The following is a 14386-nucleotide window of genomic DNA, read 5'->3' on the forward strand; positions in this document are numbered from 1 at the left end:
GACATGGAGGATGTGTGTTGATTGTCGAGCATCAACAAAATAACGGTAAAGTATCAACATCATATTCCTAGATTGGACGACATGCTAGATGAATTACATGGTGCAAAATTGTTTTCAACAATTGATCTTAAAAGTGGTTACCATCAAATTTGAATGCATGTGGGAGATGAGTGGAAAATGGCTTTCAAAACAAAATTTGGTCTTTATGAGTGGCTTGTTATGCCATTTGGTCTTACCAATGATCAAGTACTTTTATGAGGCTAATGAATCATGTTTTGAGAGAATACATTGAAAAATTTGTTTGTGGTATACTTTGATGAATTTCTTGTTTACTTTAAAAAATTTGAATGAACATATGTTACATGTCAAGACAATTTTGCCTTAAACTTAGAGAAGAAAAGCTTTATGCCAATTTCAAAAAGTGTAGCTTTTGTCTAGACCAAGTCAATTTCTTAGGATTCATTGTTGGAAAGGATTGAGTGAAGTTGATGAAGAAAAGGTCAAGGCTATTCGAGAGTGGCCAACACCCACCAATGCAACCGAGGTGAAGATCTTTTCATAGTTTGGCTAGTTTTTATAAAAGGTTTATTAAGGATTTCAGTAGCATAGCCTCACCATTGAATGAACTTATTAAAAGAATGTGAAATTTGAATGGAAAGAAAAGCAAGAAAATGCATTCAATGAATTGAAAGATAAATTGACTAATGCACCTTGTCTTGCTTTACTTAACTTTGACCAATCTTTTTGAAATTGAATGTGATGCAAGTGGATAGGGATTGGAGCTGTTTTGATGCAAGAAAAGTGGCCAATCATGTTCTTTAGTGAGAAGCTAAATGGAGCACAACTTAGCTACCCCACATATGATAAGGAATTACATGCTCTTGTAAGGGCTTTGTAAGTTTGGCAACATTACTTGTGGCCAAAAGAGTTTGTCATCCACACGGATCATAAAAGCTTGAAGCACCTCAAAAGCCAAACAAAGTTGAACAAGAAGCATGCTAAATGGGTAGAGTTCATTGAGACATTTGCATATGTCATTCATTACAAGAAAGGTAAGGATAATATGGTGGCTAATGCATTATCAAGAAGGTATGCATTGTTTTCTTCCCTTAGTGCAAAAATTCTTGGTTTTAAATACATGATTGATTTGTACAAAGTAGAGACATCTGAATTTCATGATGTGTATATTCAGTGTTTAGAAGGGAAAAACGTGCATGATTATATTGTGTTTGATGAAATTCTTTTTAGGAAAGGAAAACTTTGTATTCCTAAGTGTTCTATTCAGAGTTTCTTGTGAAGGAAGCTCATAAGGGAGGATTAATGGGGCCTTTTGGGGAATTTAAAACATATAACATGTTGGCTGAACATTTTTATTGGTTGAAAATGAGAAAGGATATGAATAAAGTGTGCAAACAATATTTCAAATGTAAGGAGGCTAAGTCTAAGACACAACCACATGGTCTTTACACACCTTTAGATGTTTCTAGTGGACCTTGGGTTGACATTAGCATGGATTTTGTTTTAGGACTACCAAAGACTAGGAGACATCATGATAACATTTTTGTGGTAGTTGATAGGTTTAGTAAAATGACACATTTCATACCATGTAATAAAACAGATGGTGCTACTAACATAGCTAATCTTTTCTTTAGGGAAGTAGTTAGATTGCATGGAATTCCTAAGACCATTGTTAGTGACAGAGATGCAAAATTTTCAAGCCATTTTTGAAAAGTTTTGTGGGGTAAGTTGGGAACTAAACTTTTGTTTTCAACAACTTGTCACTCACAAACCGATGGGCAAACTGAGGTGGTTAATAGAACATTGTGAACTTTGCTTAGGTCATTAATGTCTAAAAATCTCAAGTCTTGGAAGGATACTCTACTTTTTGTAGAGTTTGCTTACAATAGAGCAATACATAGCACCATACATTGTTCACCTTTTGAGGTTGTGTATGGCTTTAATGCATTAACTCCATTAGATTTGTCACCCTTGCTAACTAATATGTTTACTAGTGATGCAGCTGTTTCAAGAGCAGAATACATAAAAAATTTGCATAAAGAAGTCAAAGAAAGGATTGAAAAGAAGAATCAAAAGCTTGTCAATAGCAAGAACCAAGGGAGAAAGAAAATGATTTTTAAACCCGGTGATTGGGTTTGGGTACATCTACGAAAGGAAAGGTTTCTAAGATAAAGGATGTCTAAACTTCAACCAAGAGGAGATGGTCCATTTCAAGTGATAGAGCGGATCAATGATAATGCCTACAAATTGGATCTTCGAGGTGAGTACAACGTAAGTTCTACTTTCAATGTGGCTGATTTGACTCCTTTTGATGTAGGGAATGAAGACCTTGATTTGAGGACAAATCCTTTTAAAGAAAGGGGGGATGATATGAATTCAACCATTGAACATTGCATGTACCTAAAGGACCAATTACATGAAGCAAGGCAAAGAAGATTCAAAGGCATTCACACTACATCTTCAAAAACTTGCAAATTCATAAGAACCAACAAATAATTTTGAGACCAAAGTTATATATAATGTTAGTTCAATGAGTCAAGAAGAGAATGACATGAAGATGGCATGGAAAAGTCCTATAATTTGGAAGATGACATGGTGGTCAAAAAAAGTGTGCAGATTTTGTGAAGAAAATGTTGTCATGTGTGCACTGCATGGGAAAATGTGATGTTCAAACCTTGTCAAACGTGCATATCTACTTTGCCACCTTCTAGAGGAGATATTTAAGGAAATTTGAAAGACTTTATACATTCCTAGTTTTTGCATTTGGACTTATAATTTAGTATGCAATTAAATTTCAAGTTTCTAGGTGTTATTTTCTACAATTTGCAATTAATTGTATTTGAATGACTTTTGAGTTTCTTGCATCCACGACCATTTGGCCTATAAAATGGCTTGTAATATTTTCAAAACTCAGTTTATCAATAGTAAAAAAGCTTGTGCTTAATTCAACCCTTTTGGTGTTGTCTATTTCTTTTCAAATCTTGCTTTAGATTTGATATTTAAATCAATTCATTGGATTAGTCTTGATCAAACTAATTCTGGAGTGAGTTGTCTTAGGATCTAAGAGTGACCATCATAGATTCTAAGTTCGATCTAAGTAGCTTTCTTTGTAAGTGTTTGCAAGGATCCTAAAAGGACCTCTAGCTTTGTATCCAACAAGCATCGCGGGTGCTTATCACATACCTAAATAAAATTTAACATATATTAAAAACAATAGTAATATTAAATCAAACAACACGATTATTATGTTAAGCAAATTTACCTGGAACGTTTGTGAAAATCCACGCAAAGAGTACTTCACGACGTAATTTTTATTTTCTTTCACCTTCGTCTTGTATAGACTACTCTTATCATTCATTGCAGCCTTTAGGGTATCGAGTGTCCTCTCTCAAATAATGGTACCCCAATCAAGACTATTGCAGTACTCTATGTTTTGGACGTCCTTAAAATGTTTGAGGTCTACTACATTTTTCTGTTTGTTCTTTCCCATCATTGCAACCTCAGTATAGTAGACTAATGTGATCTTCACAGCATCCTCATCGTTTTCAAATTCCAACTCCTTGTATTTTTCTTCTAGTAGACGGACATGTAAGGTGTCCTTCGTCACTCGATTACCAAAATACTTGATTGCAAGTTCATACGAGGACTGTTCATTCTGATCAACTCGCGTTGGGGATCGCCACAAACCAGTCATCAACAAAAAATCATCCTTCACAAAGTGACGACCTTTCCACAAACAGAGAATGACATTGAGTCAGATCTCGTCCTCATTTCCTTCAGCAACATATGATGATAATTGGGCTGTTAGCCACCATGTCAACATCTACAAATCGCCCAAAAACTATTCTCTTGAACATCTCTAACTGCCTTGGGGTAAGCATCTCCTTCACAATTTTGTTTGCATTAACAATGTGGGCCAAGCTCGTTACTTGACCAGGAAATCGGTCGACTACAGGTATTTTGAAACGTGTTGCCATATTAAATCACTCCTGTATGAAATAAAGATTCAACCAATAAAATCCTCCAGAAAAAAAAAATTGTAAAGAAACATTCTGTTTAAATCTCGTTGGTATCGCTTTCTCTAGTATCGCTCTCTCTAGTATCGCTCTCTCCGGTGTCGCTCTCTCTGGTGTCGCTCTCTCTAGTAACTCTCTCTTATCTCGCTCACATTCTCTCTTTTTACTCGTCTTCAACCATAGAACACATCGAAAACCAGAAAAATAAACAAAAAAATCATAGGTTCACAGTATTTCTAAACCCCAGAACGACCCACCCTTTCTGGTGTCGCTCTCTCTAATATCGCTCTCACTGATTTCACTCTCACTTATCTCGCTCACAAACTATTTTTACTCGTCTTCAACCACAGAATACATCGAAAACAAAAAAAAAAAAACAAAAAAAGACCATAGGTTCATAGTATTTCTAAACCCAAAACAACCCACAAAGCCCCATTACCGATCAGTTGAAGACATTTTCAGGCACAGATTGAAGATTTATCGATTAGATACGATTTGTCGACAATAGTGGAATCATTTGCAAGCCCAAATGATGGATTCTAAAGAGTTTTTAGTTTATGAGCGAGACGAAGCCGTTAGCCTTAGAAAATTTTAATGAATAGTTTTTAGTTTTGGTTGGTTTTTAGTAAAAAGGAAAGAAGATGAAGAGGTAAGGATAATTTACGTAATTTGGTATGGAGATGATGTCAACAGAGGGTCAATTAACATTATTTCTTAGGGACTTCAGTTGTTACTTCTTCCTTCTACATAAACATTTCCTTCCGTCTGAAAGTAACATCTTTACTGATTATGAATCTCTTTTCAATATGATTCCACATTTTAAAACCTTTCACACCATCTGTGAACCCTACAAATATGCATTTGACAGCCTTAGACTTAAGTTTCCCTTGGCTTTGATGTATATATCTAACACAACCAAATATCCTTAGGTTTTCTAGATTAGGTGGATGTTTAGACCACTTTTCTTCAGGGGTTAGGTAGCCTAGGGATGTACGAGGGCACCTATTTAAGGTGTACGCTGTAAAAGTAGCAGCTTCAACCCAATACTTCTCACTTAGAATGGCATCACACAGTAGGCATCTGACTTTTTCCATGATCCACCCCATTTTGTTGAGGTGTAAACCTCATTGTCCTATGTCTAGTTATTCCATTCTCTCTACAATATTGATTGAGTTCCTCACTACAAAACTCTAACCCATTATCTGTCCTTAGGTATTTATTCTCCTTAGACGTTTGCTTTTCTATCATGAATTTTCAATCTTTTCCTCTGTATTCACACCCAATTGTGTCTAGCATTCTCAAAGAAATCAAGTTTCTCTTGAGAAATGACATATGTCTAACATTTCTTAGGAATTTCATAGTCCCATCTTTTAGCTTCAATGACACTGATCAAACCCCAATTATTTTACAAGCTTGGTTGTTTCCGATATAGACCATTTCTCCATCAATCTCTCCTTGTAAGTGTTGAATCAAGGTCTAATAGGAGTCATATGGTAGGTGCATCCGGAGTCCAAGACCCAATCATGTTTTTCAAGGGGATTAATATGATTGACCTTGTCTTGTGTTGAGGCTAGTGCATCTGTATAGACATAGGATCCTTCAACTATTACAACTTTAGGCTGTTTGCTTTAGCTTCTTTTTCTTGATTCTTCCTCTTTAGAATGAAACAATCCTTAATTAGGTGGTCTTTCTTCTTGCAATATTTGCATTTCAGCTTCTGTTTAAGCTTATTCTCATCATTAGGTTGTTGTTTTCCACCTTTTCCATGGTTAGGTTTTGAATTTTCCTTTACAAACAATCCTTCACCACTAGGTTGTTTCTTTTTTTCACAGATTGAAGCTCAATTTTCTTTGTTCTCAGGGTTGATATGATGGCATCTTCTTGAATTATCCCTAAGGTACTTAAATTCATAGACTATCTTTTTGAATTCAAAGTTGTTAGTCAATGATCTTGATGAATCCATCTTGAATGTGAATAACTTCTCCCTTAGATACATCTTGTTTGAAAGGTCTTTTGTGGCAAATAAATCTTCCAATTTAGTCCAAATCTTATAGGCTATCTCTTAATCTAGAACTTCCCTTAATACATTGTCATTAAGGTTTAAAACCAATATACCATAGGTTGCGAGCTCCCAAACTTTCCTTTCTTGTGTTGTAACTGTGTTTGGAAGTGTTGATGGATCTAAAAGGGCTTTGTTTGCCTTTTGTTGACCAAGAATGGCTTTAAGGCCAAAATCACCCTTTCCTATCGAAATTTTCAATTTTAAACCTTCCTACTGCCATGAATGTTCTAAACTAAAATCTTGATTCTCCAAAAAAACTGCTTTATTGAATTTCAAATACTCTGACACCAATTTGTACGGCTTTAGTTTTTATCTGCAGACCCAAAAATGGAGAAGAAATCTGATCCGAGAAGAATTAGTGGTAGGTGACAGATGTGGAGAGGAAATGGCCACGTTGCTGATTTGAGAACACCACGTGGGAGGTAAGAAATTTTATCAAATTCAATTAGGTTCTTTTCATTTTGAATTCAGATGAAAATATCTCTCCTCTCTAAACTCAGTTTTCCTCTCACTCTCTCACTAATTCACTGCTTCTATCAATGGTGAATTTCTGGAAGGAAAATTGAAGAACACAAACATGCACACATAGAAAATGAAGGAGAAGAAGATGAACAAGGCAATGTACGTGGTTAGGCCAAAGTATGCCTACATCCACGAGAAGGGGAAGTTGATTTATTAGAAGGCTATAAGAATGAAGATAAGTTCTCTCTTTACATATTCACTCTAACCTATGAAATACAAACACAGATACGGATACACGATATGGATACGACGATTCGTCAATTTCTAAAAAACTAAGATACGGATACGTCTAAGGATGCGTCATTTTTTTATAAATATATTTCTAAAAAACAACGATACTGGTACGTTGAAGATACATTTTTTTCTTTAAAAAAATCTAAGATATAGATAAATTTAGCATACAAGTTAATAACAATAGCACAAAATAGAATACAAACACCGAAATACAATAAAAAAAAACAACATCTAAGATGTTGAAGTACAATAGTTAATAAAATGCAATAGAAAAGTGACTTATATTGCAAAGAAGAAGAAGAATATTGAGAGAAGTATGAAGATAAACGAAGAACTTATTATTGAAGATATCCAAATGGTTTATATTTTGGTGGATTTTGTGGAGACTCAAATGTGAAGATGGAGATTAGATGATTCTAGTCTAAGGTTTGGTTCGTTATTTTTTTCTTTTAGTTTTGGACTTGAGTAGTGAGCTTTTTAAATATGTTTCTAATTTTAGACTGGAAAAGATTAGATGAGCTACTTGTCTTTTTTCTTAAAAAAAGTACACATAGAAATAAATACGTCAAATTGCGTGTCAGATACGTATATGAAAAGTATCTGAAAGTATAGATACGTCAAATCGCGTGTCAGATACGTATCTGGAAAATATCTAGAAGTATCGGTATCTGATACGTGTCTGATACTGATTTTTTGTCTCACATGAAGTATCTGTGTTTCATAGACTCTAACTTTCTTTTTACAGAATAGATCTCCTTTTATATTAGGTAGATCTTTTATCATAAGTTAGTTATGAAGAAATATAGCCGTTGGAAATCAAAACTCTTCATTAGAAGATATGGCAAAATTGAACAGAGCCATCCTCGGGCAGACAACATCGCCATATCTCATAGCCACCATAGCCATAGTTGTTGCTTAATCCCCAAACTCAACAACAGTCTTCCAATTTATTCAAGTTCTAGAATTGCTTTTAAATTGCATAAACAGACTGTCGAACAAATCAATTGTTGTGTAGTGGAGTGATTACTGTCTTGAAAGCAATTGCAGCACGATCTTGTGCTCATCATCTCATGTTGATTGCTCCCCAAGTTAACACAATATTCTTGATAAATGAGCACTCGTTGGAAAAAATTGTAGGAAAATTAAAAAAAATTGTGTGTTCTCAAACCGGAATTTGTATTTATAGGTCGAAAATTCGAAAAATGTTTCAAATCTATAATTGATTTTAGATATGTAACATTCAAATGGTAAGAGAACATTTTTAGCCGCAAAAAAATGTTTGTAACGGTAAGAATATTAAATCTGTAGTCCACCTTTAAAATTTGAGGGCTTTTTTAAAAGAAAATTTTTTGTGCTTCGGGCCAATTTACTCCATTATATTTAAAACGCTATAGTTATATCAGAACATATTACAAAGAGTAACAGGAGATGTGGGAGCTTATTAAGCCATCCCAATTCCAACTTTCAAGAGTTAATCGGAATATAATTCAGTTGGTTTAAACATATATTTTCAACTAAGAAATTAGAAGTTTGAATCCTCCACTTGACATGTCGTTGAACTCAAATATAAATATCGTAGGAGTTAAATCTACGATATTTATAAATGGCCAGAAGGTGTTCCAAAGTCTTCTCATTTTATTTCTTTGGTCAATTTTCAAATCACCTCCCATCACCTTCAACATCAACATTTTTACCTCCAAGATCACTTCTTCTATCAGGAGAGGTTGAACATGAATATGAACTAAATTCTGTTCCTGATCCCGACACCGAATCTGATTCGTCATCTACATCTTCATCGACGTGCTTGTTTACAGCTAAATATTGAAGTGCCGTAACCACGTCGCTAATCAATGGCCGAGTGTTTGCTTCCTCTTGTAAACACATGGCTACAACTGCTAGAGCTTGATAAAGAGCCTTCACTGGGTAATTTCCTTCTAGCTTTGGATCTGCCATTAGTGTGAATTTCCTTCTGTCTCTGAAAAGTGGTTGTGCCTACGATGAAGACACACATAATGGCTAAAGACGTATTAAATTACTGATTTATTCAAAAGTTTAAGTTGATGGATTCACTTGTAGGGTTGAAATATGAGAAGATCTAGCATGTCAAAATCAATATTAAGTGGTTGAGATGGATGGAAATGTCATAGTATTGAAATCTTTAAAAACTAAAGATATCAACATCTACATTATCACATTACAATAACGAATTCAAATGTCTTTACTAAGATATTATCAAGATCAAATATCGAAGAAATGTCGATAAAACATCAATGTTGTTATAAAAGCACATACCCAAGAAATTAAGTTCTTTTGTGCAGTTGGTTTCGTATTGTCAATAACTCTTCTTCCTGTGATTATCTCCAAGAAGACGACGCCGAAACTATAGACATCGGATTTGGTCGACAATTGTCCTGTAAGTGCATATTCAGGAGCACAATAACCATAAGTTCCCATAACTCTGGTGGAAACATGAGAGTTATCTCCGATGGGACCTATCTTTGCAAGGCCAAAATCAGAAAGCTTTGCATTGAATTCTTTATCCAACAAAATGTTTGAAGCTTTAAAGTCGCGGTATATCACAGGAGGATTGACGGTTTCGTGTAAGTATTCGAGTCCTCTTGCGACTCCTCCGATGATTTTTATCCTTGTGTTCCAATCTAGAGGTGGCTTGGTTGAAGGTGTATCTGAAAATAATAGAGAAGTATAGTAAGGCAAGCTCAAGGTTTTAATCATCTTTAGTTCTTGAACAGAGTGATATGGTTAAAGAAAATTCACTTTTGAATTGGATTTCAATTATTTGAAAATTAAACATGTACATTATTAATAAGTAATTACGTTCGGTAGCACTTTTACGGATCATAATTAGGTGTATAGTAACATTTTTAAAGAACTGCAAATATAACAAAATCTATCAGTGATAGATTTCTACCAATGATATTGTCTATTACTAATACACTCCTACTAACTATATGATCTATCACGTATAGACTTTAAAAGCGAAATCTAAGTTTTGTTGTATCTACAAATTCTTTTGTATTGTGCTATATCTGCAAATACTTTGAATCTAAAAACATAAGTAAGGATGTATTGTAAACTAAAATATGTTTGAAGATTCACCTGAAATATCATCTTCTGAAATAAAATATTGTTGAAGCGTTGACGAGCCTACAATAATAATACTGTTCAAGTACTCTAAATCTCATAATCTTTTAAATGAAGATCAAACTTGTTCCATTATAAAACCTAATAACACACCATAGAAGAAATTTTGTTGGAGAATTATCTCAATTGTCACACTTAAGCTACACCCTACATATATGCTTTACTATATTAGCTTCAATGTACTTAGAAATTCTTAAATGTAGATTAATTCTATTCAATTAAATTCCATCTAACTTTATAAAGAAATACCAATGAACTCACATGTTTTTCAATATGGGAATAATAATATAACTAACTGATATTTGGAGCCATACTACTAGATTATGGGTTAAATTACAAATTTGATCCCTATAGTTTGGAGAAAATTAGAAGTTAGTCTCTATAGTTTATAAATAAAATTTAGTTCTTATGGTTTGATAAAATACTCATAAATAGTCCATACAGTAAGGTCTATTAGTGAAGTTTTTATCAAAATATAGGGACTAAATTCTATAGAACTAAATTCTCTCATGTTCTCCAAATCATAGGGTCTAAATTTATAATTTAATCTAGACTACGGAATGAATTATCAAAACATACCAAGAAGATGATCCTCCAAGGAACCATTAGCCATATACTCATAAACCAAAATCCTTTGATTTGCATCAGCACAATACCCAACCAAATTGACAAGATTGGGATGGTGAAGAAGGCTCAACATCAAAACTTCTACAAGAAATTCTCTATCCCCTTGAAATCCATTTGGATCAAGTCGCTTCACGGCCGTTCCCTAAGGAAGACGGAAAAAAGTACAAATCAATAGGAAAACTCGAGAACACTTAAAAAGACACCATTTGATAACGATTTTATTTTTAGTTCTAAGCCAGATTCCAAAAAAGAGGCTTAGTTGTCAAAACTAAGAAAATGGTTATGAAGCAGGTCAACATAAACATAGTTAAAGAGTAATTTACATAATTTGCATATATATACTCATTTCTTTCAGGTCGGAGGTAAAAAATCTCCATCCATTGTCTTTTTGCTCTACTAAAAAAAGTAACGGTTTTATTAAATAAACTTGCATTTCGAATAGATTGCATAAATAAAAAGCAAGTTAAATTACAAATTTAGTCTCTATAATTTGTAGAAAGTTAGAATTTAGCCTCAATAGTTTGGTTCAACTCTCATAAATAGTCCCTATGACAGGGATTATGTACGAGGATTATATCAAACAATAGAGATCATTTATAACGTTTTATCAAACTATAAGGACTAGATTCAAAATTTTAAAACTATAGGGACTAAATTGCAACTTTTTCCCAACTATAAGGACTAAATTGCAATTAAACTAAAAAAAAAGTAAAGATGGATGGTACTTGGTTTGTGCTTTCAATGAGGGCTTTGTAAACCCTTCCAAAACCACCTTCCCCCAATAGATTTTCGTTGTTGAAGTTATTTGTTGCAACACATAGCTCACGAAATGTAAAAGTTTGAGTTAAGATGTTTCTTTTTCGTAACTTCTTTATCCCCTTATTTGTGTACCTTCCTCTATTTTTACCTGCAAAGTTTATACCCAAGTTTTTTATGAAGAATGTAAGCAATAATAATTAATGTCTTAAACAAGGAACCTTGTGAAAAATGTAAAATTTATTGAGAAAAATAAACTACCAAATGCCTCTACCATATAACAATTTTGAAGCTTAATTTTGTTGGTAAAAGACATCTCTCTTATATTTTTCACGTAATTGTATGATATTATCCAGTTTGAGCTATAAAACTCTCGTGATTTTGTTTTTGGTTTCACCTAAAAGATCTCATATCAATAGAAATAATAGTTTTCATTATTTATATATCATGGAATTATATGAATGAACCCAAAAAGAATAATTGTGAATCTAAAAAAGGTACCATTTTGAATGGACATGTTGAAAATACCACATTGAAAAGATAGAGAGATCTCAAGATGAGATACATAGGTTACTCCTCCCTTTATCAATTGATTTTGAGATGAAACCTCATGTAATATTTATTGGATAACTATTTCTCCAAGGTTCAACACTTTTTTATTTATCACTCGAGGATTCTATTGATGCAATTAAGTTTAATGCAACTTATTAGAGACTACAATTTTCTCCAAAATTTTATTTGTATGATATTGTCCACTTTGAGCATAAAGTCTTCATGGCTTTGTTTTCTATTTTACCCCAAAAGACCACCTACCAAATGAAAATATATATAGTTGTCATTACTTAAATATCAAATATCTTCTCTCTTCCTAACCATTACGAGACCTTGGTACAAGAAAAATACCATGTTGTGTGTAAGAAAGATTTACGCACAAAAACATATTCCAAATTTCAATGTAGGAATGTACATGGGTTGGGTTGAAGGTATTTTTTGGACTAACTCAAAAATTCGGGTTAGTTTGGTTGGCAATCCAAAAGACCCAAATAAAGCATCTAACTCAACCCAACCCAAATTTTAAGGGTTGGGTTGGGTTGGGTTGAGTTGCTCGTAACTTATTTTGTCTTTATTAATTTAAAATATGTAAATTTATCTACAATACATTGCTAATAACTAAAATCTTATAAAATTCAAATATATATATATATATTTTGGAAGATATTGTAATTAAAGTGTGGGGTGGGGGATTGAATCTCAGACCACGAGGTTAATAGTATGAATACTGTGTTAGTTGAGCTATGCTCTTATTGGCATAAAATACCAAATATCTATGATATTTATTACACACTTTAAATGAAGACAAATATCATAATAGTTATAAAAGTTAAAAATTCACAAATTCATCGATCCAAAGTAGTCGAACTCTAAACAAAGAAAACTATATATATTAAGTATATATAAAATTTGGGTTGGATTGGATCAACCCTAATTTCTTTTTAGCTAACTCGAGACCCAATCCAACCCAACAAATATAGAAAAAGTTTAACCCAATCCAACTGAAGAAAAAAATTAATCCAACCCAATCTTTACAATTTTTGATGGTGTAGTCTAGGTTGTTCGGGATGTCGGGTTATTTGAACACCCTTACTTCAATGAACTATTAGAAATTAGATAGAGAACTCTAAGGCTCTATGTGATAACTAGTTGATTTTTGAAAACTGTTCTTGTTTTCTCACGGTTTCTTAATCATGTTTTCATCTTTCCTAATTAAAGTAAATATATGAATTCTTAACTAAATTTGAAAAACAAAAACAAGTTTAAACAAGAAAATACTTTCTTAGTTTCGTAACTCGGCTTGGATTTTAAAAAACATTGAAAAAAAAATGTTTCATTACTTGAAAGTAGTACTGTTTATCGACTTAATTTTCAAGAAAATAAAAACAAAAAACCAAATAGTTATAAAAAAGAATCTAGAAAAAATAAAAAGTCATAATGAGAAAGAAACTACCGAAATGTGCCTACGATACAACGATTCGATACCCAAATATTGTATTTGAGTTGGGAAGATTCAAATGCTTGGAGGTTTCACAAAAGGTGAAAAAATAGATCATTGCACCAAAACAAATCATATATGCAAACAATGCCAAGAAGTATAGAAGGAGAGAGGCTACCAGACTTGAAGGAAAGATTGGCAAATGAGGCTAAAGTTTTTGTGTCATTGTACTCCTTAATGCTCTTTTTCAAAGCATTTCTATTGATTCTCTCCTCTGACATGCAACATTGGAACCAACTCATCTTCTTCCCTTTTTCTTCTTCACAAACTCCAAATAATATAATCTCATTCACAAATGGCAGTCTATAAAGAATACTTGCAAAGCAAATTAGCAAATAAATAACAGAACAAAACAGAAGAAGAAACCATATTAGGAGAATGAAAAGGAAAAACAGTACACACAAAAAGGAATTTTGGATCCTACATTAACTGACAGCTGTTTCTTTAAAGAAAACTAGAATTTTTCATTTCTGGTCTTTTAGGAGGGAAAAATAGTTGTACCATGATGTTTTTTTTTCTTGTCTTCCTGTCTTAAGCCACCAAGTTTGGATTTGAGAGAGACTTGGAGTCAAATTTGCTAAGTTTGGGAGATGAGTGGTTGGATTCGGTAAACGATACAAGTCGCAATGAAATTTAGGTTTAGTGATGATTTAACAAGGTATCAAAATAGGAGGTTCTATGTTTACACTGTGTATGTTGCAATGTAATTTCCTCTCTATTTAATATTTATAACTACTTTTTAGGCTTTGTGCAAATTTTAGAGTTTGGAAGTGTTATTGTTGATATATATGAGATTAAATTTAGGAAAATATCATTTTGGGTTTGGTTTTAATTCTTAAGTTTTAAGTTTTGTTTTTGTTAAGTTATTAAGTTTCACAATGTTACAATTTTACTCTTAAAATTCGAGTTTCGTTTCTATTTGGTCCATAGATTTTAAGA

At 33.1% G+C, this 14386-nt stretch overlaps 2 protein-coding genes and 1 long non-coding RNA gene across 3 annotated transcripts; 1 reads left to right on the forward strand and 2 right to left on the reverse strand.

Moving 5' to 3' along the window:
* Positions 1 to 3406: 3406 nt before the first annotated feature.
* Positions 3407 to 3995, reverse strand: LOC120084741. Its single transcript, XM_039040564.1, has 2 exons — positions 3803 to 3995; positions 3407 to 3744 (listed from the first exon to the last, which is right to left on the reverse strand). Exons 1-2 carry the CDS (start codon positions 3993 to 3995, stop codon positions 3407 to 3409), a joined length of 531 nt encoding a protein of 176 aa, XP_038896492.1.
* Positions 3996 to 5825: 1830 nt separating this feature from the next.
* Positions 5826 to 6895, forward strand: LOC120085346. Its single transcript, XR_005483885.1, has 3 exons — positions 5826 to 5931; positions 6403 to 6518; positions 6654 to 6895. It is a non-coding gene; the product is annotated as an uncharacterized LOC120085346 (long non-coding RNA).
* Positions 6896 to 8511: 1616 nt separating this feature from the next.
* LOC120086768 (probable serine/threonine-protein kinase PBL23) lies at positions 8512 to 13689 on the reverse strand. Its single transcript, XM_039043560.1, has 5 exons — positions 13566 to 13689; positions 11367 to 11548; positions 10594 to 10783; positions 9145 to 9536; positions 8512 to 8844 (listed from the first exon to the last, which is right to left on the reverse strand). The coding sequence occupies exons 1-5, from the start codon at positions 13687 to 13689 to the stop codon at positions 8512 to 8514; spliced, it is 1221 nt and encodes a 406-aa protein (XP_038899488.1).
* Positions 13690 to 14386: the final 697 nt, after the last annotated feature.

This window comes from Benincasa hispida, chromosome 9 (assembly GCF_009727055.1).
Source record: "Benincasa hispida cultivar B227 chromosome 9, ASM972705v1, whole genome shotgun sequence".
In the NCBI taxonomy this organism is placed as follows: Eukaryota; Viridiplantae; Streptophyta; class Magnoliopsida; order Cucurbitales; family Cucurbitaceae; genus Benincasa; species Benincasa hispida.